This window comes from Boleophthalmus pectinirostris, unplaced genomic scaffold (genome assembly GCF_026225935.1).
Source record: "Boleophthalmus pectinirostris isolate CB_2022bp ecotype Guang Dong unplaced genomic scaffold, ASM2622593v1 HiC_scaffold_10, whole genome shotgun sequence".
NCBI classification, from domain to species: domain Eukaryota; kingdom Metazoa; phylum Chordata; class Actinopteri; order Gobiiformes; family Gobiidae; genus Boleophthalmus; species Boleophthalmus pectinirostris.
In genome coordinates, this window is record NW_026570971.1 from 22,841,596 (window position 1) to 22,865,467 (window position 23,872).

General features: G+C 38.6%; 2 protein-coding genes across 2 annotated transcripts; both read right to left on the reverse strand.

Annotated features, from left to right (window-relative positions):
• Positions 1 to 355: 355 nt before the first annotated feature.
• On the reverse strand, positions 356 to 18,683 carry dcaf5 (ddb1 and cul4 associated factor 5). The gene is given in 10 exon segments (XM_020921947.2): positions 356 to 1,792; positions 1,795 to 2,116; positions 4,354 to 4,481; positions 7,065 to 7,131; positions 13,007 to 13,220; positions 15,719 to 15,848; positions 17,117 to 17,256; positions 17,461 to 17,497; positions 17,609 to 17,752; positions 18,212 to 18,683. Coding segments are annotated over 10 exon segments (2,247 nt in total). The 5' UTR covers positions 18,429 to 18,683; the 3' UTR covers positions 356 to 944.
• A 587-nt stretch (positions 18,684 to 19,270) lies between these two features.
• LOC110157589 (phosphofurin acidic cluster sorting protein 2) lies at positions 19,271 to 23,857 on the reverse strand. Its single transcript, XM_055162138.1, has 5 exons — positions 23,755 to 23,857; positions 23,448 to 23,577; positions 22,638 to 22,855; positions 22,241 to 22,354; positions 19,271 to 21,565 (listed from the first exon to the last, which is right to left on the reverse strand). The coding sequence occupies exons 1-5, from the start codon at positions 23,795 to 23,797 to the stop codon at positions 21,447 to 21,449; spliced, it is 624 nt and encodes a 207-aa protein (XP_055018113.1). The 5' UTR covers positions 23,798 to 23,857; the 3' UTR covers positions 19,271 to 21,446.
• Positions 23,858 to 23,872: the final 15 nt, after the last annotated feature.

Here is a 23,872-nt window from a genome sequence, read left to right on the forward strand (position 1 = left end):
GTGAAGATGGTCCTCTGTTTTTTTGGGGGGGTGGAATCTTTGCAGTTTTTTTTCTGTTTTTAAATACTATAGCTTAATGCTTATTTTCACTAAATGTGCACTTATAACACCTTTTGTAACACTGGCAAAGGTTTTTAGTTAAACTGATAACACATTCCTCCAGTCTGCACATCGCTTCAGGTCACGGCCAAATGAACAACAAAACCGACTCTCTCTTACCGCTGCCATGGCAACCAGCACCAGGTCCACCATCATTTCAGGGTTTTCTTCGCATTATTTCTGTCAAAAAACATATGTTAAAATGAGAAACCCCATTAAACAGGATGAGAGGGAAGCCCAAGGAATAAGACGCACATTAACAAGAGAACAAATGATTCTTTAATTGCATGAAACAAAATAGCAGTTACCCAGAAGGCTGGATAATGGAGGGAGAACACTACACTGAATTGAAGCATCCGGTCTGAACAAATGGTGTAGATTTTTAGGATTTCTGAGGAGACATTTTACATGGTCCATTGTTCATGAAGTGCTTTAAGCAGCTCGAGAACATTTAGAAACACAAAAATAAACTAAAATCCGATTTAAGCTTGGCGTTAAATGTTTAAAATTAAATAGCAGGAAAAGCATTAGTCCTTTGTAATAGCTTTTGCTTGTTAGTTTGCTCCAAAATTCAGGGTGGAGTTACAAATTCTGCATGGGAGGATAAACACTGAGAAATGAAACCAAAAAAGCACTTAAAATATATCTGTTATCAGCAATATTTGTACAATTGCACAATTTAAAATGCCATGTTGCCATAACCTCAGACTTCAATTTGTTGAGAAACAAAAATCATCCCTCTTTCCTTTCTCAGTTTGCTGTCAGACTACAACCCAAATTATAGTTGTATAAACCCTAGAAAAACACTTTGAAATCTTAAGCGTTTCAGTCTCGTTGATGAAAAATTATGTTTTGAGTTTTTTCTCCGAGGAGGTGGATTCTTCGTCCTCCACGTGAGTTCGTTTTAAGTTGCTGTGTGTCTTTGAGTGGGACAGTCCTGCCTCTTCCTCTGAATCTGACGACATTTGCGAGACAGTCCGGTGTTGTCCATTCAGTCCTGGACTAAGCCTATTGCCTTGTGAGTTACTACTGCCCATATCCAAATTGGGACAGTCTAAATCCCCCCGTAGCCCGCCCTCAGTCCTTAACTCTTCGTCTTGGTTTGATCTGTCTCCTACTTCCTCTTGCTCCAGACTCCCTTGGGACATGACTGGACTGGGACACACAAAATCCGAGGGGCTTAAACACTTCTCCTCATCGCATTTCCGTGGTTTAACTTCCAAGTTTTCCTCATTGGAAGTAGAAGAGGACATGTCGTCAATAGAGATAGAGGGGTAGCTGCAGGAGTCTATGGCTGAGAATAGAGATTGCACAGATTCGGGCCGGTCTCCAGCTCTTGATACAACGTTCATTCTTCGTCTCCTCATCACGTTTCGTCTTCGGACTGCGCTGCGCCGCTCCTCATCATCGCTGCTCGAGCTCGAAGTGGATGTAGAAGAAGAGGAGGCGCCAGCGGGGAGAGATGGAGAGGAAGAAGGACTGGACAAAGTGGAATTCTCTCTGGGACTGGGCGATCTGGGGCGGGGCATTGGGTCCAACCAAAACTCGCTGGAGTCGGAGTCTTCATTGACAAGAAACGAGGACTGGGGTCGTGGATTCCTGCTGCGTTGTCTTTTCCGCTCCTCGCCGTCGCCATCGGAAACGTCCGGAGCAGCCAGAGAAGACGACGAGGAGTTGTCTGAATCGCTGTTTGGACGGTGGGAGGGGCAGGTGTGGCAGGTGTGGTCCTGGCAGAGCGGCGCCCCCTAGCGTGAAGCTGCATTATTGCCTCCTCGCTCAGGTCGCTGTCTGATTCTGAGCTCCATCCCTCGATCTCTCTTCGGACCAGGGAGTCAAAGAAGGCCATCATGCGGGGGTCCTCCTGAATGGACTGGGACACGTAGTCATGGGACAGGCCACTCCCGCTGTTGAGCACTAGGCTGATGTACTCCTCGTGTGTGTACAGGCTCCGGGACGAGTCTTCCACACGTCCCTCCAGGTCCCCCAGACTGTCAGGCTGCTGGTATGGACTCCACAACTACAACACACAGAGGAAGGGACAAAGGTTTAAGATCCTATATTACACAACACTGACGTTTGTGAGCTTTAAGCCATGCTATAATTTTGCTACCTCCTCAAAAACATACCTGGAGTTTTGTTTCATTCACCCATGTTTGAGTAACACTTATTATTAGTCTGTCTAATTCTCCAAAGCTCAAATGCTCCGTTTGTGATGTAAAGTAGTGGTGGCTTTCAAATTAACAGCTCCTTTTACCTTTTGTTTAGAGGAGATTAGAAATTCCAGGCCTGAAATCATCCAAATGATTCTAGTGGTGTTTAAACCACAGTGAAGCACTTCCTGTATGACCACATGACATCACAAGGTGGAACAGTTTTCAGTTTGAGAGACGAATTAAACAAAAAACAACTCCAGGTATGTTTGTGATAAGGAAACAACAATATAACAGAACATAACATAATATAAGCCTTTTAAGTACTTCTGCGTTATCTTTCGCTTCAACATGGGTAGTCCACATAATCTAATGAGAGAAACATAAATATTCCACTTCTATAGCTGTATTTTAATTTTATGTTCATCAGAAAATGGCCCTGAGACATGTTTTATTTGACTCCTTCAAAAGAACACATGGAAAGAACATGACAAAGGGGAGAATGGAAAGAGCCCAGGGTTTGATAGCATCTGTGCAGAACACCTGGACAAAGATCATCTTTCACTACATACAGCAAAACTCGAAGGGCTGCTGCTGCTGACAATACAAAACACTGATGATGACCATCTTTGTTCAGAAGAATATGTAATTATGAGTATATTTTATTCCACCAACAACAAGAACACAATCTTGAACAGCTAAACTCCTCCATACCATTACACAACCAATATCATCATCAACAAGCAAATTCTTAACAAAAAAAAATTAAAATATAGACAGTAACATCCAATGATTCAATAACATAATAAGACTTGAATCTATGTCCTTGTCTGTCCTACTTCATGTTAGAACAGATCACTGGCACTAGCCCTTTCTGCTTTTTTTCTTTCTTCTCTGTAACTGTGTGTATTATACATCAAAAGCCCTTATTATTGCAGTATTATCTTTCTCCACTTTGGCATGGACTGTTAATCTCTTCAGCATTCATGTACAGTAGCTTTACAGTACAGCCTACATCTTGTCCATATAAAACACTAGACTTTGGTAGTAGAGTATAAAGCTAAAGCTCCACAGGTGGAATTTGAATGAGACACGGGGGACTTCAGATCAATGGCTGCAGGCTGCTCTGGTGTTGAGGTCAGAGTTAAGAGCAGTGAATCATCTTCGTCCAGACAGAGGCAAGTACACAGGTGTCCAAGAGGGAACTGTACTCATACTGCATACATGCTCAAGGAGGACCTAAAGCAATGCCAATCAGCTACGAGCTTTACTCATTTCAGGTTGCCAAGAAACAAATGTTGATCAAAACACAACCTTATTACCAATGATTCACTGTATGTTAATAATGATAATCAAAATTGACTCATAAGAAGTCCTCAATCTGAACTGACATTGGAACTCTATGATCTAATTTTTCATGCCTTTTTGTTATTAAGTCTCTTTCACAAGATTTTATGTTTTTTTAGAGAAACATTTCAATAGGTAAAGACATGGTAGAATAGTTTTCTTATTATGTCATTATGTTGGTGGGAGAACCAGAAAGTGCACTGTTATTATGCTAGTTGTGGTTAGATTTACCGTGATTGCAAAATGCTGCTCTGACTTCTGAAAGTTGTGAAACTTCTCTGAAACTCTCTGAAACTCTTATAAGGTCATGGCAGTGAATAATAGGATGCAAAGAATGCTTTTTGGGAAAGTGAGGAATAATTTTGGCTCAGATCAAAGAGGCTAAAATGAATTGCATCTGTTTGTCAAATTTTAATAGTAAAAATCTGGTCTAGTTCCTTTAATAAAAAAAAACAAAATTGAAAAACTACAACTACAAAAACTAAAAAAAAAAAGAAAAAATAATCTGCTTTTCAAATTGAAAGCCAGTAAAAATCTAGTATAGCTTCATTAAGAAAAAAATACAAAACTTGACAAACCTTGTTGACTTTCTCCACAAAGAAGCTAAAAAGAATTGCTTCTGTTCGTCACATTTTAAGAGCAAAAATCTGGTATAGTTTGTTTAAGAAAAAAAACTACACAACTGAAAAACTACAACAAAAAACAAAAAAAAAACTAAAATTAATCTGTTTTTCAAAAAATAGAAAACTTGACAAACCTTGATGACTTTCTCCACACCGGAGGAGCAGATCATGTAGGTGTGAGGATTGAAGCGGACCTGGTTCACAATGGACCTGTGCCCCTTCAGTACCATGAACGCTCCATTCACCACGCGCCCGGGACCACCTTAAAAAGAAACAACAAAAGAACTGGTTGAACTGTGTGCGGCATTAAGCTATAGAAGCCCATCACTGTCATACTCCATATTAAAACAAACATACACGGCTGCAAAAACATGGACACATTACAAGAGCTGCTCCTGAACAGAAATGCAGACAGTAGTAATGTAATGCTAACAGTATGCTGATGGCCTGACACTGGATAGGACTGGACCACATACTTTCTGAGTTGAGTAACGCCAGAGAAAATAAAATGCTTTAAAGTGTCAGGATTTGGACACACAGAGACAAATGGGTGCATATTTTTGGTATGTGGGATAGTGCTCAGACAGGCACTGAGGGGAGGGAGATCGGACATGCCAATAAACGCTGCAGATCAAATCAAAGGCTTGAATCATAGGGTTGAATTCTAAGGCACAGATCTCCGAGTGGGGTCTGGTCTGTCTGGTCTTCCTGTGGTGCTGTGGTGCTGTAGGTTCTCCATTCACAAACTACCAGGTTGTGGCTTGAGGGATAAGAGATTTCCTTTAATTTTTTTTTTTTTTTTTTTTTAAAATCACAATATCTTATCACAATACCTCCTTAATGGCTTAAAGGTGCACTATGTAACTTTTTGGCTGGGGGTCCACCTGCTTGTTTCTATGGATATGTCTGTGCTCTGTCTGGAATGTTCCACAGTGTATGACAACTTTACTTTACATTTATTCATTACATGTGGTTTTATTGCTCAAAAATGCCTAAAAAAGACAACATTCGACTGTGCGCGGGGTTCCTTCTCCACAGATCTGACCTGTAACTTGGTCTGGTTTGGTCTCCATGAAGGTAGAAATGCTTAATACAATACAGTGAAACATTCCAGACAAACCAATACATTCTACAAGGAGGAAAGCATTTGACAGACACTCTACCAGAAAAGTTACACAATGGACCTTTAAAGGAGCACTCTGTAACTTTTCTGGTAGAGGACACGTCACTTGCTTTTCTGTCTCCATGAAGATGTTCCTGCTTTGCCTATAATGTTCCACAGTATGACATCAAACCTATCTCCATGAATGCCACCAAGCCAAGTTACATGTCAGATCTGTGGAGAGGCAATCCAGCTCACAGCCTGTTTTTGAAGTTATTTCAATGGATTTTTAGCAATAAAAACACCTGATGAATGAATAAATGCAAGATGGATACATTTCATGGCATATTGTGGAACATCTTCATGGAGACAACCCTCCAACAGAAAAGTTACAAAGTGGACCTTTAAAAAGAAGAGAAAAAAAAATTATAACACCATTTGCTTTTTTCTCTTTTTCTCAGATTTACTATAAAGGAGAAATATGTCAGAGCTGCAACAGACAGAAAAGAAACATTGAATCCCGATGTGTGACTTGGATGAGATCATGACTCCGTATATAAATTGCCCAGTAATGCCCACTACTACCCATTGTCATATTAACACTTTTTATCAAGCCTCCATTGCTTAATTTCATATGTAAGAAAATGCCTCAGTTATGGATGAAAATATAAACCATAGTGGAATTGGAATTGCAATTATAATATTAGCGATTAAGAAAAATAGTGTTTGCCCGTGTCTGGAAAAGTGCATAATGTCCAAATGAACTGAGGGCAAACCACAGTGTGTGTAAAGAAAAGCCCATCTTTCTTTCTGTGGTTGAACAGAGACGAGACCAGAGTTTGTTTGGCCTCCTCTGACGCCACTCAAATTCTTAACCTTCAAATTATCAAGGCAACAATACAGTAGTGTGTCTCTGCTGGACTGACTGGAGCGGAGATTACAGCTGTGTGAGCTCAAACACAACAATCACACATTTAAAGGGCATATTACGCCATTTTCTGATCTCTGTTATAATGTTGTTTCCTTATCATAAACATACCTGGAGTTGTGTTTGTTTCATTCACGCGTTTAACACACAAACCCTGCAGAGTTCAGAGTTCTTCTCTCAAACAGAGACACTCTGTTCCACCTTGTGATGTCATGTAGTAACACAGGTAGTGCTCCTCTGCGTTTTTAAACTCCATACAACTTCACTAGAATCATTGCCAAGAAATGCCAAGACCTACTGAACTGAAGGTAGCTGTTAACTTTAAAACTACCACTTCATGACATCACAAGGTGAAACAGAGCATTTTGATTTTTGGAGATGTAGACAGACTAATAAAATAAGATTCCTCATATGTGTGAATAAAACAAGATACAGGAAAGGTTTTTGATGAGGTAACATCATTATAATACACTTTAAATTTCACAAGAGTCAATTATGTTCACTGTAGGACCTTTAATTATTATTTTTTGTTTATATTTGATTACTAAATTAAATATTGTAAAAAAAAAAAAATGTAAATTAATAATTGTGAACCATACTGAGTGCATAAATGGGCTTTGTAAGAATGTGTAAGCAACTGAAACAACATCTGAATACTACAATGTAAAACAAGTTAATCTTGGTAGAACAAGTGATTTGAGACTCTCTGTTGTGTAATTCATGTTTTTTTTTTCCCCAGTCAGATAAATCACGCCTCATCCCTTCCTAAAACAACCGCTCATCTTGTTTTACAGAATATTCCAACTGTAGCTCACCTGCTTCTGGGTCTTTTGGGATCTTCCACATGTAGAGGTTGAAGTCGTCTGAGCCAGACAAGATGTACTGCAGAGAAAAACAGGAAATACTCAATTAATTCAAAACATTATTTGTTCCCACTGCAGAGCTGTGCAATTTATCACGTTTTAATCAAGATCAAGATTCAATCATTTCTTGGGTCCTTTTAATCTAGAGGCTGACAGTAAAAGCATGGGTTTCAAGCAGAGTTAGGACTTAAGTGGAAGAAATGTGTCTACTTAAAAAGGTACATTGCGCAAATTTTCTGGTGGAGGGCCCGTCACCTCCTTGTCTCCATGGAATGAATAGAATGTTCCATGGTACAGATTAAACCAGTCCATCTCATGGAAGACAACTATAGGCTACTTTACAAGTCAGATCTGTGGCGAGTCACCCCTATTCACAGAGAAAATTATTGTATTTTTGAGCAACAAAAACACCCTTAATGAATAAATGCTAGATAGATGTGTTTAATGTCATACCGTGGAACATTCCAGGCAAAGCAATAACATCTCCATGGACACACATGTGACGGAGCCACTACCAGAAATGGTGCTCAATGCACCTTTAAGAAAAAAACAAAACAAAAATTACCACTCTTCCTTAATTTTTAATATTACTGAAAGCCATTTTTAAGAGGGATACAAAAAGTGATTCATTATTTTTGTCATATTGCCCGGCGTTACCACACTGTATTTCAAAGCTAAAAAGAATTATCGGAAAACATCTAAGCAGCGCTGGTATGTAGTGCAAAGGCAGTGGTTATCTCAAGGACATGTTTCTTCTTGTCTGATTAAACGCTTCTAGTCTCGACATGGCATTTTGACCCTGACAGGCTCCTGTAGTTGTGTAGCTGCTACACTGGGCTAACATGTGGTTCTACTTAGAGCTGTCTTTACAGGTACATTTTGACAAGAAAAACAAGAGACCTGAGGAAAATGTGTGTTAAGCTTGGACAATGATTTCTGTTGCATTCATACATGTGTGGGACAAAAGATGAAATAAAATGCTGAACTGTAAAGTTAAAGCTGCATTGTGTAACTTTTCTGGATGTTATTGCTTTGTCTGGAATATTTCACAGTATGGCATTAAACCTTTCTATCTTCACGGAGATCAAACCTGACCAAGTTACAGGTAAGATTTGTGGAGAGGCAAGCCCACTCTTTTCTATGTATTTTTGAGCTATAAAATTATAAGATGTAATAAATGTACAGTAGAGCTATTTAATGTCAGAGCAATGACATATCCATATAAAAAGTAAGTGACAGATCCTCTGCCAGAAAGGTTACACAACGCACCTTTAAATATCTTTACTTAAAATTGTGCAAATCTTATTAAGTGTGTCAAAAGTAATGTAATATTTGTGCTCATCCCAAGCCTGGATAAATGAGACACTGTAAAGTCATTCAGTAAAACAGTTGCAAATCAATAAGTAAATGATAAGCACAACATTAACATGTCCTGAATTTCAACATGTTTGTTCTAAAATGCCCAAATGAAAACAAGAAAGTGTAGGCCTATACAGTTAGTCACAGAATTTGACATTTGGTTGCACTTTAAAGTTCACACACTGTCCTAAGTCAGTGGGTCAAGTCTTCTTTGTTGTGCTTGTTTGTCACATTTTAAATTTGTGATGATGCAAAATATCTTTAAATGGATATGATTGTAGGTTGTGTTAGCTCATTTGATAATATTTTATTCATATTGCCATTCGCCTTTTAAAATTTAATGCAATGTATTTTAATTGGGTGCTTCTTAGACCTCAGAATCACTCCGTGTGTTGAATTTTTGTCACTATGTGTTTTTTATGCTCAAAATAATTCCCCCTGGTGAGCTTAATAAAGCCTGAATCTGAATCACAACTTGCCCACCTAACTGCCAGGAAAAGCATACTTATTAAAACACACATTCAGTATAACAAAGTGTAGCTTTAGCACAGTTTGACACTTGTCCTGAGCTGTTGGTTCAAATCCTGCCTGCTAAAGTTTGGATTACTTTTGTGGCATTTCTGAAACCACAGAACCAACAAACCCAAGTTTAGTTCAAATATGTTCCAGTCCAGAGTGTGTATTTATTTTTCATTTAACATGCTTTAGAGCTGCTGTTTTAACCCTGGGCTTGAATGGCCTTTTTTAGAGTGTACAGAAACAAACTAAAGAATGTACACAGAGGTATGAGGCAGTTTTGTATCAGTTTAAACCCATATAATAATAATAACCACATAAAATACAAACTAAATTAATTAAAAAGTGCCACACTTTTATTTAGATTTATGACGAAACTTATCATATAAAGTAACATGATTTTTACTGTTAAGAGTTAAGTATACAACATCTAATAAGATTTAAATATTTATTTTATTCAATAGTACAGAAAACTTGTATCGAAATTAGATCGTAATTTGAGCAAGTATTGATACTAAAAAAAGTCACATTGACAGGACAGAAATAAATCTTTCCTGAATAGCATTATAATGATCTGTTTCAAAACAAATATAAGATCACACAAACTAATATTTAATAGACCAGTAATTAATGTATTGTCTAAATAAAGAGTGTTTTTATTATCATTGTGGTGTCAGAAATGGTATTAGAGTATCGAGTCTATTGCTTAGTATTAAGATCGAGTTTGAAATGTATGTATTGCGACAGAAAAAAGAATAGAAGAATAAATATCTCAGACTAAATTAGGGCAATGTAAAGTAAATGTGCTGGGCGTTGCTGCGGTTACAGTGAAAGTATGTGTTGACCTCAGGTGAAGCAAAAGCATTATGAGCTCAGAGCAGCCTCGGGACACAGCAGCATAGCACACCTGGATGCCCCGCCCACTTCACAGACACATGTCACTCAAAAATGTTGCACCCGCCCCCTTTTTTCCCTCGCCATCCATTTTAAACTAGTCGTCAGTCGGCACGTTCGCTTTGGCACCACCCTGATACAATCCTCCCCTCAGTGTGGAGCAGGGTCTACGGAGGACACGTTGGAGACTGGTTTGACCCCTGTCTGCAGTTTGTCTAAAGTGTCCCTGTACAAACAAATGTGGAATGTCCTAGGGATCTGACAATGCATTGGAAATAGGTCACAACAATAGGAAAGATTTATACAGTGTTAAAATGTGAGTCATGAGTTATGCATACACTGTAATCAAATGTGTTTTAAAATTCATGGAAATTTAAACTGCTAAAGAAGACTCAAGTCCAATTTTTTAAGAAAAGCATTTATTGGACCCGATTCCTGTTCACCACTGCCAAGTCAAGCAGCAGTCCAAGTTTGTCTCTGGTAAATACATTATTAAGTCTTTGTTTGGTTCTAGTTTGGTCACTGTTCTGGTCTTTTGTAACGCACTGCAATTTATTTTAATGCCTTATTCCAGATGTACGCTTTTAATGAAAGTAATAATGATGATTAAGCGTGGGGTTTACAGTGTTTTGAGACTCCAAAAGCCCTCAACAGTGCATCATTCTCTTCACTCTCAGTGGTGGCCAGTTACTATTATAGCCACAGCACAGCCCCCCGGTGTAGACTGACGGAAGTGAAATTGCCAATCTGCACTTCCGACCACCAACACTCACACACCACATCCATACTGGGCAATGTGGGTGAAGTGTCTTGCCTTAGGACACAACAACTGTTTCCACAAAAGCCACTGCTGCCCCACTGTGGCACCTGGTATTATAATTAAAGCTATTAAACAAAGCTTCCAAAAATGTGGTATGCACGGTTTCAGAGTAGGTGGCTCAAGTTGACTATAAATGTCAACAACAAATAAGGGTTGGCATTTTAAATTTCTACAATAATTTTGGCCCCCCCATCAGGACTAAACATAAGATGCCCGCGAAACTGTCTAGCCAAACACATCAGAGACTCATCCACACTCCCCATGTTCAAAAAAGCTCTAAAAACTCCTCTGTTCAAAACTGCCTTCAAATAACTGCATCTCATTTTTATCTGTTTTTGTCATTTGTGTTTTGTCTCTTTGAACTATGTGAAGCATCTTTGAGTGTCAAGAAAAGTCCAATACAACTGTTCTGTATTACTATTATCATTATCATTATTATTATTATTATGAAACCTTAACAGTGACAAGAATAAATAATACTGAATGATCCACACTAGCTCTACTAACTACTGAACTTTGTATACATTCTTTCTTCAAAATAGTGTTGTCACGATACCAAAATATTCAATGCGGATTCCAATACCACAGTGATTATTAAAAACACTTTCTTTAGAGTACAGAAGTCCAGGTAGGTTCCATAGTGGTCCATGGGCATGTACTACTGGCTTTAGTATTGATTAGTTTCTGATTTTTGTTAATTTTGACAACCTGATTTCAAAATATAGAATTTAGTTGGGAGATGGACGGTGTGGATATCTGCTAAAAAACATGGCAGAGGTGAAGGCTTAGTTCTGGGTTTGGAGAATCACTTTTCCCCATCAGGTCGTCTGTAATGTTTTGCCTAAATCAGATCCTGCTAAGCTCACCCGCTCCTCTGACACTGAGGCTAATGCTAACACAATAAACATGACTGCAGAGTGAAGTCATGTCTGAAGCGCTACGGGATGAGTCCGGAGCTCCTGGACTGAAAACCACAAATTCACACAAGCTGATCCACGTCCTGCATCCTTCTATTTTTACAACCATCAAACCCAGATGTTAACCGTAATTCAGCAACCACAAGGTCAAAGGTGACGGTTTATTCAATTTTATACATGTTTTACTGTGTCCACTTAATGAATTATTGCTTACAGTAGTGCCTTTACATGCCAACATGCACTCTTTATGCTTCCCCATCATGGCAGTTTATGTAGTTCATATTTTGACTAAGGAATTCCGACTTCAAAATCACAATCTGAATGGACGCAAATCTCAAAGGCTGCAATTTTTGAAGTACCATAATTTCCTCCACAAACAACTAAATATCCAGCCTCATTATGCATAAAAACTGTAGTTAAAACCTGCACAAACATGACTGAAATGTGATTCTTGTGTTAGTTTGTCAGTTCATATTTCAGTCCTTTTGTGAATTCTTCTGGAGAAATGAAAATGAAATGTGAACTTTGAACAGAAATCCATTATTAAAACTTAAAACGCAGATCTAATCAGAACTGAAATGCTTGTCATAAAAATAAATCATCATTAGATATTTTCCCCTAATCGTACAGCCCTACTTAGGAGTTATCAAAACAGCAGGAAAACTGGGTTAAATTTCTTCATTTAAAACTAGTTTGAATACACTGCTAATTTGTGAAGATATAATTACACAATGGTGAGAGATTCCATTTTCTATTCCAGTTTAACACCCATAAGAAAACATGATCCAACATTAGGGGTGGGAAAGACTGAATTTCACAAGATTCACAAGATGAGACACGAGAAAGAGATGAGATAGTGCAATAATTTACATTAAACTGATCAAGTCACAATTTTGGACTCATTATTTTAATTGGTTATAAAAATTACCAAATTGCATATTTTTTATCATGTGCTTTTAATAGCCTAAATACATTAAAGGTGTAACTTTTCTGTCGATGGGTCTGTCAAATGCTTTGTTACTGTTATGCTTTGTTATTGTTGCTTTGTTATATAGATGTTATTGCTTTGTCTGAAATATTTCACAGTATGGTATTAAGCTTTCCTATCTTGATGGAGACCAAACCAGACCAAGTAACCGCTTAGATCTGTGGAGAGGCAAAACCGCTCTCAGTCAGAATGCCTTTTTGAAAGCATTTTTGAGCTGCAAAACCACCTATAATTGAATAAATGTAAGGTAGAGCTGTTTGATGGAGCACTGCTTGTTTCTATATCCATAGAAACAAAAGGTGACGCAACCCCAACAAAAAAGTTACATGATATGCCTTTAACTTTAATCAATATTTAAACACTAAAACAGAAATTCTTCCAGCAGTTTAAGGGCACTGACCTGGTCCTTGTCCCCAGCAAAGCAGCAACTCTTCATGGTGCAGGAGTTGAAGTATCCCTGGTTGTCAAACTGGAAGCTGGGCAGTCGGGAGTGGAGCTCATAGAGGACGGGGGGCAGGCGGCGGCGCAGGGCCAGGAGCTGGGTCCCAGTGCTGTTGAAACGAACACTCATGGCGCTCTGCAGAGACATGCTGCCCCCGTAACGCAGGAGGGAGCTGGGAGAGGAGAGAGGAGGGATGTGGTCACTTTAGGAAGATTAACTCACACTGGTCTATAATCATTTACATGCAATACAATAAAAACTTTTACGACTTAAATCTTATCATATAGCCAAAAAATAACAAAAAATAAATAAAATTACCAGTAGAGTAAAGAAAATGTACACTGTTCAATAAATATTGAACAATAAGTCATAAGTAATAATTCTCGTGACAGGCCTAGGTTTACATCTCAGTTTTTTGGTAGTATCAGACTTAAGACTTAGACAAACTTTATTGCTACATAAGGGAAATTATTTGGAACTTGATCCACAAGTGAAATTATTTGGAATAGTATAGGTAATACTAATAATGACACTGTAGTAGAAATAACAGAAGTATAGTTGTAATTGTAATAGTAGTAGTAACGATAAAAGATTAATAATAGTAGTAGAAATCACAGCAGGAGCAGCAGCAGCAGTAGTATAACCAGTAGAAGTAGTAGTAATAGTACACCCAGCAGTAATGTTACGTATTATAAATCAAACAAATGTGTACTGTTCTTAACCATTTACAGTACAATTCATCTCACCCTCTCCCACTTGGGGAATTCTGCAGTATATAATTACTACTGCCAGTGTTTTTAAAGAAAGTGGTCAATATTTAATTTGAGGGGGAAAAAAAACAATTAAGTTTTTCTAATATATAGCTCACACTCTCTCAGTAAATCTTAGCTAATCTCTGCACACGGCCCCACAGAGAAGAGAGCTGATTGTGTTTATTGGAAAAGGAGTATTTCATGTTTGCTCATAAACTCCAATAAACACACTCACTGCAGTATTCACAGCCATTAGATCTATGTAATAACATTTGAGGGGGAGGATTTCATGACGCTGGCATTGGACCAGGGAGGGACTGCAACAGATACAACAGTCTAATGGCGCCATCAAGTGGTAACAAGTAGAAGAGTTTTGTGCATTTACACTCATGGGGTTTTAGGGTTTGTATTCTCATCAGTGCAATGGTACATGTGAACAGTACATAGCAGAATGTCTATGGGCTTATTACTGATTTACAGTAATAAATTAAGCAAATAAACTATGTAATTTACTCAGTTTACTCAATTTCTCATCATGGTGATGTATGTGCCTATGGTCTGTTCACAAGAGACAAATTTTGGCTCATAACTTCTCTGGTAACACGCACGGGTGAACACGCACACAAACATGGACAGCTCAGTGACTTTCTTAACAAAGCTCTGGTACCGCTATACTACAGAGGATGACATCCACCTCTTTGAAGAGGACTTCAACCTGGAGGCTCTGCTCTGTCCCACACCAACAGGGAGCAGTCAAGAGCCACAGGAGACCCACCTGGTGTCTCACAACATCCAGGACTCCTCAAACCGTGAACAAAGGAGTCTGAACCAGGAACTTACACCCCTGGAGGACAGTGCCCTGGCTTCATGAAGAGTTGGAGCAGACAAGGGCTCCGCTTGCAGATCAGATCCAAATAAACAGTTCTTTGGGCCGCAAGCATAGAAAATAGAAAAGGACTTGGAGTCCTGGAGCAAACAAGAGCTGCAAACACAAGTAAAGCCCCTGAGAAGCCGAAAGAAAAATTTGAAGCACCTATAATGGCCACTCAAACCACTTGCATTGATGTTGGTAGAGATCTAACAAAAAAAAAGAAACCAGGAAGGTGAAGGAGCTGCCCTCTAAGCTCTTCTTAGCACAAGAGGAGCTGCATCTCCTGAAGTTTATGGGTCACAGAGATCCAGCAGCCCAAAAGGAGTGGCCGTAGACCACCTCCAACCATCACCCTTTACACTTGCATTAATAGAATGTTAACAAAATGGTTTTAAATGTGTGCATTGACCTTTCATTTAGTACTTATTCATGTTTTATTTTTTTTTCACATTGTTAAATTCACATGCCAGCTACACAGTACTGTGGTTACTTAATTTTTAAGCAGAAATGTAGCAACATAGCAATGTTTCATACTATTCTTGTTGAAATTTATTTTCCTTACAAAATACAATATTATATAATATAAAATAATATTGGTCCCCACTTAAGTGCTAATAAGTATCTATTACCCTATTAACACTTTTTTTTTTAGCCAAGTCAAGCCAATTTCTTTATGCAGCACATTTAAAACAACAGACATTGAATCAGAGTTGCACCAAAGTGCAGCCTGACCTAAAATATCATACCTAAATCTCAATTCATTTGCAGAATAATTCACTGCTACACATTGTTTCTTTGTGCTTTCACTGCTTTAAAGGTGCATTGTGCAACATTTCTAGTGGAGGGTCCGTCGCCATTAAAATGTTAATGCTTTGTCAAGAATGTTTCACACTATAGCTAAATAGGTTACAACAATACAAACACCCGCAATAAATAATTCTAGATGTATATGTTTACTGTCATACTGGGGAACATTCCAGGCATGGCAATAACATCTCCATGGAGACAAGCAGATGACGGTACCCTCCACCAGATCACAAATGTTACCTGCGAGGTTTGCGGATGTCCCACAGACCCACTCCCTCCTTGGAGTTAGCTGTAGCCAAAAGTCGAGGCTCCACTGGGTTAAACATGACGCTGTGAAATGCAGAGGGGTAACTGGCCAGGCAAAATGGCTCTGAAAAGAAAAGAGTGAAAAATTATTATGACACAAGGGAAGAAATAAGCACACTTAGTTAGAATATTTATTTCAAACCTGCACATATAATTCACATACATACAACAGCATAAGAGCACACAGTAAAAGTATCAAGAATGGTTAAAGGGCCTATGTTATGCTATTTTTTATCTATAGTATAGCATTGTTTCCTCATCACAAACATACACATGGAGTTGTGTTTTGTTTCACTTCACTAGAATCATCTGGATAATTTCTGTCCTGGAACTGCCAATCTCTACTAAAGGTAAAAGGGAGCTGTTACTCAAAAATATGTGAATGAAAGAAATCACAACTGCAAGTATGTTCTTGATTAGTTTACAACATTGTAACATGGCTTAAAGCTCACAAGAGTCAATTTTGTGTACTATAAGACCTTTAAGATACAACTTTTTAAAAAGGAAAAAGCTTTATTTTGATAAACTACTTTAAATTATGTCATAAACCACCAGAGGACGCTACGGCATATGCACATTTTCAGCCACATTCTAACTATGTGTGCAGTAATATACCATGTTAAAAGCTTGTGAGCTGATGTGAAAAACATATTGCTAAAGGTATAATTAGGTTATTGCTGGCCTAGTCACACAGATGGTCAGAAATAGAAAGAGATAAACGCTGTGCAAGATGATGCTAGACCAAATGCCTAAATGACCAATGCAACAAGACTCAGTTACACAGAACTACAGGTCTGTTTAGTCAAATCCACTTCACCAGAAAAAGTAGCAGCTAACATATTTATAGCCTTCTTGGAGTAGTTATCTGAATTTTTAAAACGTAATAGTAAAAGATGTACTGTGTAACTTTACTGTTGAAGAGATTGTCTCCGTGCAGGTGTTATTGATTTGCCTAGAATGTTCCAGAAAATTACATTAAAGCCTTCTCTTCACCATGGAGACAAACAGGTGTCTCCAGTAAGATCGCATGTTTTTCCAAGGAATTTTTAAGCAATAGAAACATCAGCAATTATATGCAAGACATGTTTAATGTCATATTGCGGTGTATTCCAGGCAGAGCAATAACATGCGGGTAACGAACAAATTAGAAAAGCTACATAGTTCAGGAAACTATTCAACAAGATTACTCTGTGAGTCAAGTATTAATTGTAGTGTTTACATCGAACATACGGCTTCTACACTTTCCACCATGAATATTACCTATGTACCTACAACCCTGTACCACTCCTGTTCAAAACATGTGATATCTGGTGTTGCTTTAGTTTAACAAACCTCCATGTGGTGGCTCACGAGTGTCCCAGATCAGCACGCGACCATCGTCAGAGGAACTGGCAAAAACATTATCATTGACGGGACTGACAGAGAGGCTGTACACTGCATCAATGTGGAGGAATACGTTCAGAGTCTCCCTTCTGAAAAACAATAGATGAAAAGTTACTTGTGCTGGCTTACTTTAAAGTCTGCTTCAGCATTTGCACTGGGACTATGCCAGTGTTTTTTTTTGGGTTGTTGCAATTTTTGGCAACAAAAAACTATATCAACTGTATACTTTAAACCCCCAAAGGACATGTTCAAAAAAGTAGCTTCAGCTGAATGGCATTTCTTTAATTTCTTACCTTTCCACATCATGAAGAATCACTTGTTCATCATTTCCTGTAAAGCAAACATAGAAAGTTGTTATTATCTTAACTTCAAATATTTTAATTACAATTATATGTAATATTTACAATAAGTACTTTTGTATCCTAAGTATTTTGTCTTTACCTCCAGAAAAGACCTTCTTGTTGGTGCTGTCAAAGGCGAGACAGAAGATGTTGGAGAGGTGCTCTCCCTTCAGTTTCACAGGTTTGGAGCGAGAATGGATGGCTTTCTCCATGTGCCAGAGGAGCACTCTCCGGTCATCTCCTCCTGTACATCAGGTCAATTGCAATGTATTACCATTTATTATAAAACTGTGTTTACAGTGTTATAAGAGAGACTAACAGCATTTCAGACTTCAGGTTTTACTATATTTCTGTTGATTACAATTGTCTGGACAAATATTAAACATTTAGTAAGCATAACAGTGTGCATTCTCTGCACAGCTGTGAGTTTGGGTTTAACCCACATTATTTGTTGTTTTAATCATGTGCGTTGCTGCAGAGGGCAGCCATGACAGTGTTGTGAAATGCCCATAGTACTGTTGGAGTGACAGATCAGGCTGGCCCATGGACTGTTGTTTGTGTTGGGCTTAGTTAGCTTATCTAGCTATTAGCCCGCACAGCTAAGCTATTTAGCATGTGCTAGTTTTGATAGGTTTCAGCTGATTGCCACCTAGCCATAGTTAGCATGCTAACAAACTAGTGCAAAGGGGATTTGTCAACTTACCAGAGACCAGCCATTCTCCGCCGTTGTTGGAAAACTCAATGGCGTTGACACAGCCGAAGTGCCCGAGCATATCCTTCTTGTAGAGGCTGGTGCATCCTGCCAGCCGGAGCCGCTGAAATTCCTCCTTCATGAGCGGCTGCCCGGTGAGCTCTCTGCGGGACAGAAAGCCCACGGAGGAGCGCATGCCGCAGCCCCGAAGCTCCTTCATTTTCCACATGCACAAACACGGCCTCTAGGCTTTGTCCTCGCCGCTGCGGCTCATCTGCTCGCCCTGTTCCGTGTGTTCGCCTATAGTGGAGGTGGCAGTGGGCTGACACGGCTCGGTGGGCTACATTCTGGAGGGCAGCCCCGTGTCTCGGTCCTGCCGCTGTGAGTGCGTTGTTTTCGGCTGTGGCTCCTCTGTGTTTGTGGTGAGTCCCGGAGCAGCAGCTTCCTGCTCGGGCTCAGGACCTCTCTCCTCCCCCTGCTGTCACTCAGCATCCACTCATCATCACTGCCACTACTGAACCAATGCACTTTAAGACATGCACACTTACATCATACTTTGACCTCAGGCTGCACAGCCTTTTGAGCAAATGTATGTATGTCAGAGGAGGTTTGTATTTTCATAAAGGCAAAATATTAGTTTGCATTGCCATTAACCTTGCATTGACACTGTGAAAGAGCGTACAAGTGGAATTTGGGGTTAACTTGTAGTAATATTGCAAAGAGAGTGGCCCATATAACTTCCAAAGAGTATAGGCTACATAATTTTTAACACTTTATTAAATGTGAAATGTCAGCCAGTTCCATAGGAGCCTATTAAATGTTAGTTGAACAACAAATGGTACATTCCACCCAATTTATACATCTACATTGTTCAAATAGTTTAAGAGCATGTCATAGGATATAGGCTAAATAGACTGCTGCTTGCGTCTTACTTTTGAATTTACATTTTACATTTCACTGCAGTAATTTAGGCTAAAGTAAATAACTATTAATTAGTCTATTAATATTATTCTTCATTAGACTAGTTATTAATGTGTCCATATTTGACTTGAAAAAAACAAACAATAACCGTAGTGTGTATAGTAGTTTTATTATTCCCAGTTTTATGGGATTACAGTGGTAGTCTTTGGGGAACTTTGAACAAGCCTTTTTGAGACATTGAAAACCAAAACATCTAAAGTACCTCCTACACAGGGACAGATGGTGTACAATAGCAGGCCATAATATTAATCATAATTCACTGTTGTTTTAGCCCCACCTATTATGATATTATGTTGTAATAGGTTATAACTAATATATATTTTTCAGACCAGCACCTTTTTGTTGATAAAGTGATTTGTCAAACTTAAGCAATTTAGGCACTTATTAAGTAATTGGCAAAGAAGTGAAACTGCTGTTTTATGACAATCAGGTATAAGCAAAATACTGAAAATACAAGTAGTTTTACACATAAATAACTCAACATTGAGATAATATCTATAGACAACACATCCACAGCCTAACTAAGCTCATTAAAAGTCTAACTAGCCCAAAGAGAAGTTAGCCTACAAAGCACTAAGGACAGGGCTAATAGTTGTTATGTGCTGTTGTTGAAAGCTACTGGTTCTCAAACTTCAAGTCTGCCTATGAAAATATTTCAAAGTTTCATCTGAAATTCCTCAAAATCATTACAAGACTTTTATTCAGCACCTTCTCTTAATCAGGTCTAAACCAGGACTAAAAAAGGACTGAACCAAGGCATCAGGACTAAGTCTAATTGGACACAAAATCAGGGGTAAGGCAGGGCTAAACTCTGTCTTGTCTAAATTAACTACATTTTAGCTCTGTACCATCAGAAGAAGCCCACAGCACCACAGTTTGAGAACCACTGGTCTAAGTAAGAAATACAGTTAGGTCAGTCTCACTATCAACAAACAAACATTAAAAAGTGCTTTACGATTTGTTTCCTTCAATACATTCACCTCTATTGCAGGAGCATATCCATAATACCACAGAGATTAAAACGAGCTGCAATATATGACCAAACATCTGCAAAAATAAGTGGAGTGTTGAACTATCCATCCTTCTTCTTCTTCTTCTTCTGCTTATCCGGGGCTGGGTTGCTGAGTCTAAGTGGACTCCCAGACAACCCTTCCCTGTTAGACCTGGGGCAATATCATTTATTTTGTGTGTGGCCAATATTATGTCTAAACTCTCTTTAACAGAGCTAGAAAGCTATAGACCTGTTTGCTGGATTGAGAAAGCAAATCCTAAAATATTAACTTGGAGTCTCACACTTATATTAAATAATCTAGCCACAACATTTCACAATGTTAAGTGTATTTATATATTTGTGTCAATCCTAAGACCCCAACTGAGAGACCCCCAAAAGGCAACTGACCAACCAGTGCCACTAATGTGAAATTTAAGGCAGAAATAGTACCCACATCACTTACTGCCTGTGTTTTTAATCTTTTAAAATTAGTAAAACAGCAAATTAATTACTCTGTGGTGAATCATATTCTTAAAAGGCTCTGAATAACAACCCATCTTGAATAAAAGTTTGTGAGGAGAGCTCAGATACAGTCCTGACTAAAGCATTTGTTCTGTGAAGGATGATGGTGAGGTATGAAACTGTAATCTACAGGTTTACCACCAGGTGTCGCCACAATCTATATCGTTCACAATTGAAATGTTCTGTAAACTGCTGCAAAGTCTTTGAGAGAGAAACAGCCATACTATGATCAGTCTATTGCACTTTAAACTTCTTTGATACACGTAGAGGATCAAAGTTATGTTCCTTCTAATAATCATAAACACTGGGTTTTAGCTTTATGAGAGTGGATCAAAACGAGTTTGTGTTTTTTTTTTCTACTTTTTTCCTAGGCAGTTCCAACTTGTTTAGTTGTTTGTGCTGATCAAGTGCTTAAATCAACATGTAACCAAATAATCTTCTGTCTGAGATGGCTGCCAGTTGAAACCGAAGTGTCCATTTTGTTTGATATAGGATTATTTTGTATACAATATTTTTTATAAAACATCAGTAGCCTTCTTTTAAAAAGCAAGATAAAGAAATACTCACTTGGCAGCTTTGCCTTGTGACATTTTTACATAAATACAAAATTAAAAATACACACAAAAGATTAAATAAGACAATAAGACAATTGCACAAAGCAGGAGTTTAAATTAAGACAGGGGAGGTTAGGGAGACGTTGGCACAGGGATGAAGGGTGGTGTCCATAGGGGGTGCTAGTCTCTGCTCCCGATGTTAGTACGGGCCTTTTGAGTGTCCAAAGATCCCGATGGGAAAATGTTTGACGTGAGATGACCACTGCGCTGCCAGCTGGAAAAACTTCACATCGTTCCACTCAACTCCGTCAATCAGCACTGTGGAAAGACACAAGCAGGTAAGACAAGGCAGAACTGTGTTCATCTCAGTATGGAAATTCACATAGCTCTTAATACACAACAAAGTGTGACAGTAATAAAAAGATGTTTGCACCATAAAGATAAGAATTAAGGAATAATAAGATATTCTTTGTCTCACAATGTGGGATTACATTGTTAAAAAAATAAACAAAAAAAATCACATTTAACTCTAATATGAAGCTATATTGGAATAAAACATTTTCTAGCATGTATCTCTATTGATACTTTGAAACTGATGTCATCGAAATTCTCTGGGAGTGTGATCCTAACTGTAGGTTTTGTTTTGTCTGAAGCTGTTACAAAGGAGAGATGATTTATATTGTTAAACAAGTCATCGGCCAATAGTTTTTCAGTTAGTCACTCTCACCTTTTTGTTAAAAATCAAACTCCTAGACAGGATGATGAACACGCACTGCCTTTTTGACTGTGTTTGCTAATATGTGCATTGCGTCACCATGGTAACTTCTAAACATTACACCATACACATGTAGCATGTAGAACACTCCCAGTGCGACGTCATTGCCAAGTATCAATAGGCTTAAAGAATGTTATGTTGTCATCTCTGCAGCTGGTCATTTACCTGTAGTCACTCACAGCCTAAAGCACAGGTAAATTTCTAAGAAAAAGTGGTACCTCGGAGCATGGTCTGCTGCTGTTTGGCCGTGCAAATGAGCCGACTGATGCCCTCGATCACCTGACTCTTGGGCTCCACCTCTTTGTCTTTGCTCTTTTTTGGCAGAAACATCACTGATGGAGAAACATGAAATTCAAATTAATGACTGTAGTTCTCAATATAAAAAAAATATATATAACAAATATTAAAGTCAAAATGCAACTAAAAATAAGTATGTAATACAATTTAAATTAAATATAAGCACAAGGTTAATGTTAATTACATGCAAACAATATGGAATTATGGCATTCATGGGAATGAACGGAAAGAACATCTTTTACAATTTACATTTACAAATATACTGCCATCTCTGAAATATAGTAAGAATAAAAACTGCCATAATTTCCAGGAGCTCACCCTTCTTGTTCTTCTCCTTGGTGACCACTGTCATTGACATAGTGGGAAAGGGACTTGCCTCAGCGCCCCCTAGAGGGAGCCTGCTGACCTGCAGCGAGCGGAAATTGCACTTAAGAGTGTTTTTAGCGGAAGAGTCCCGCTTCTCCACGTCTTTCTTTCGTTCTGATGGAGCCTGCCAATAGTCCACCTGTAGCCCCATCACCTCTGTCTGAGCACTACTGCAAAGAGGAAAATGAAAATTGTATTGTTTAAGTTATTTACTATATACTACTGTTCACCACTAAGATCCAGCCCAACTTTGGACACCTTTAAGAGTTGGCTGCCAAAACCTTAAAGGTGCACTGTGTAATTTTTCTGTTAGAGGGTCCAGCCCCTGCTTGTCTCCACAGGGATGTGATTGTTTTGCCTTTAATTTTCCACAGTATGGTATTAAAGTTGAGTATTTTGCATTTATTCCATTGTGTTATCGCTTAAAATATAATGAAAAACAGGCTTTCTTATGATACCCTCCAGAGCTTCTCCATAGATCTGACCTGTATCTAGTCCTAGTTTCATTTCTGCTTATCTTCATGGACATAGTTGAGTTTAATGCTTCACTGTGGAACATTCCAGACAAAGCAATAACAAGTCCATGAAGGCAAGCAGCTAGTCGACCCTCTGAAAAAGTTACACACTGCACATTTAACATCTTGCGCTCTCTTTCTCTTCATCGACGTGATATACATTCGGAGTTTGCCTAGTTATTAATCAGCCAGAACCAGAATTTCAGGTTGAAGTAATTGGAACAATAACGTAAGAGTCGTTAATTACCTGTAGGCACAGAAGCTGGTGTTGACTGAGGGGGATGAGGGTGGAGTGGGCGTGGCCTCTTTGAGCGCCGGGGAAACCTGAGGAGGAGTGGAGGAGAGCAGCGAGGAGGGCGTGGCATCATCCGAGTCACCTGAGACAGAGTAAAGAATTAAGTAAATCTGTGTCAATAACTGTTTTTTATTTTATTCTAACAATTAACCAAACTCTGTACGCATATTAGAGGTGAGTTAATATATTTGACTGAAGATAAAATATATGTGGATGGGTGCAAAATGTAACTCAAAATATAACTTAACCTAAAACTTACCTGATGCTGCTGATGCCTGCTCCACAATACCGACTTTCACCATCTGAAAAATTCAAACAAAAATTGCTTGTGTGTTCAAGGTTTCCACATTTAACAGCCTTTAATTACAGTATGTTTA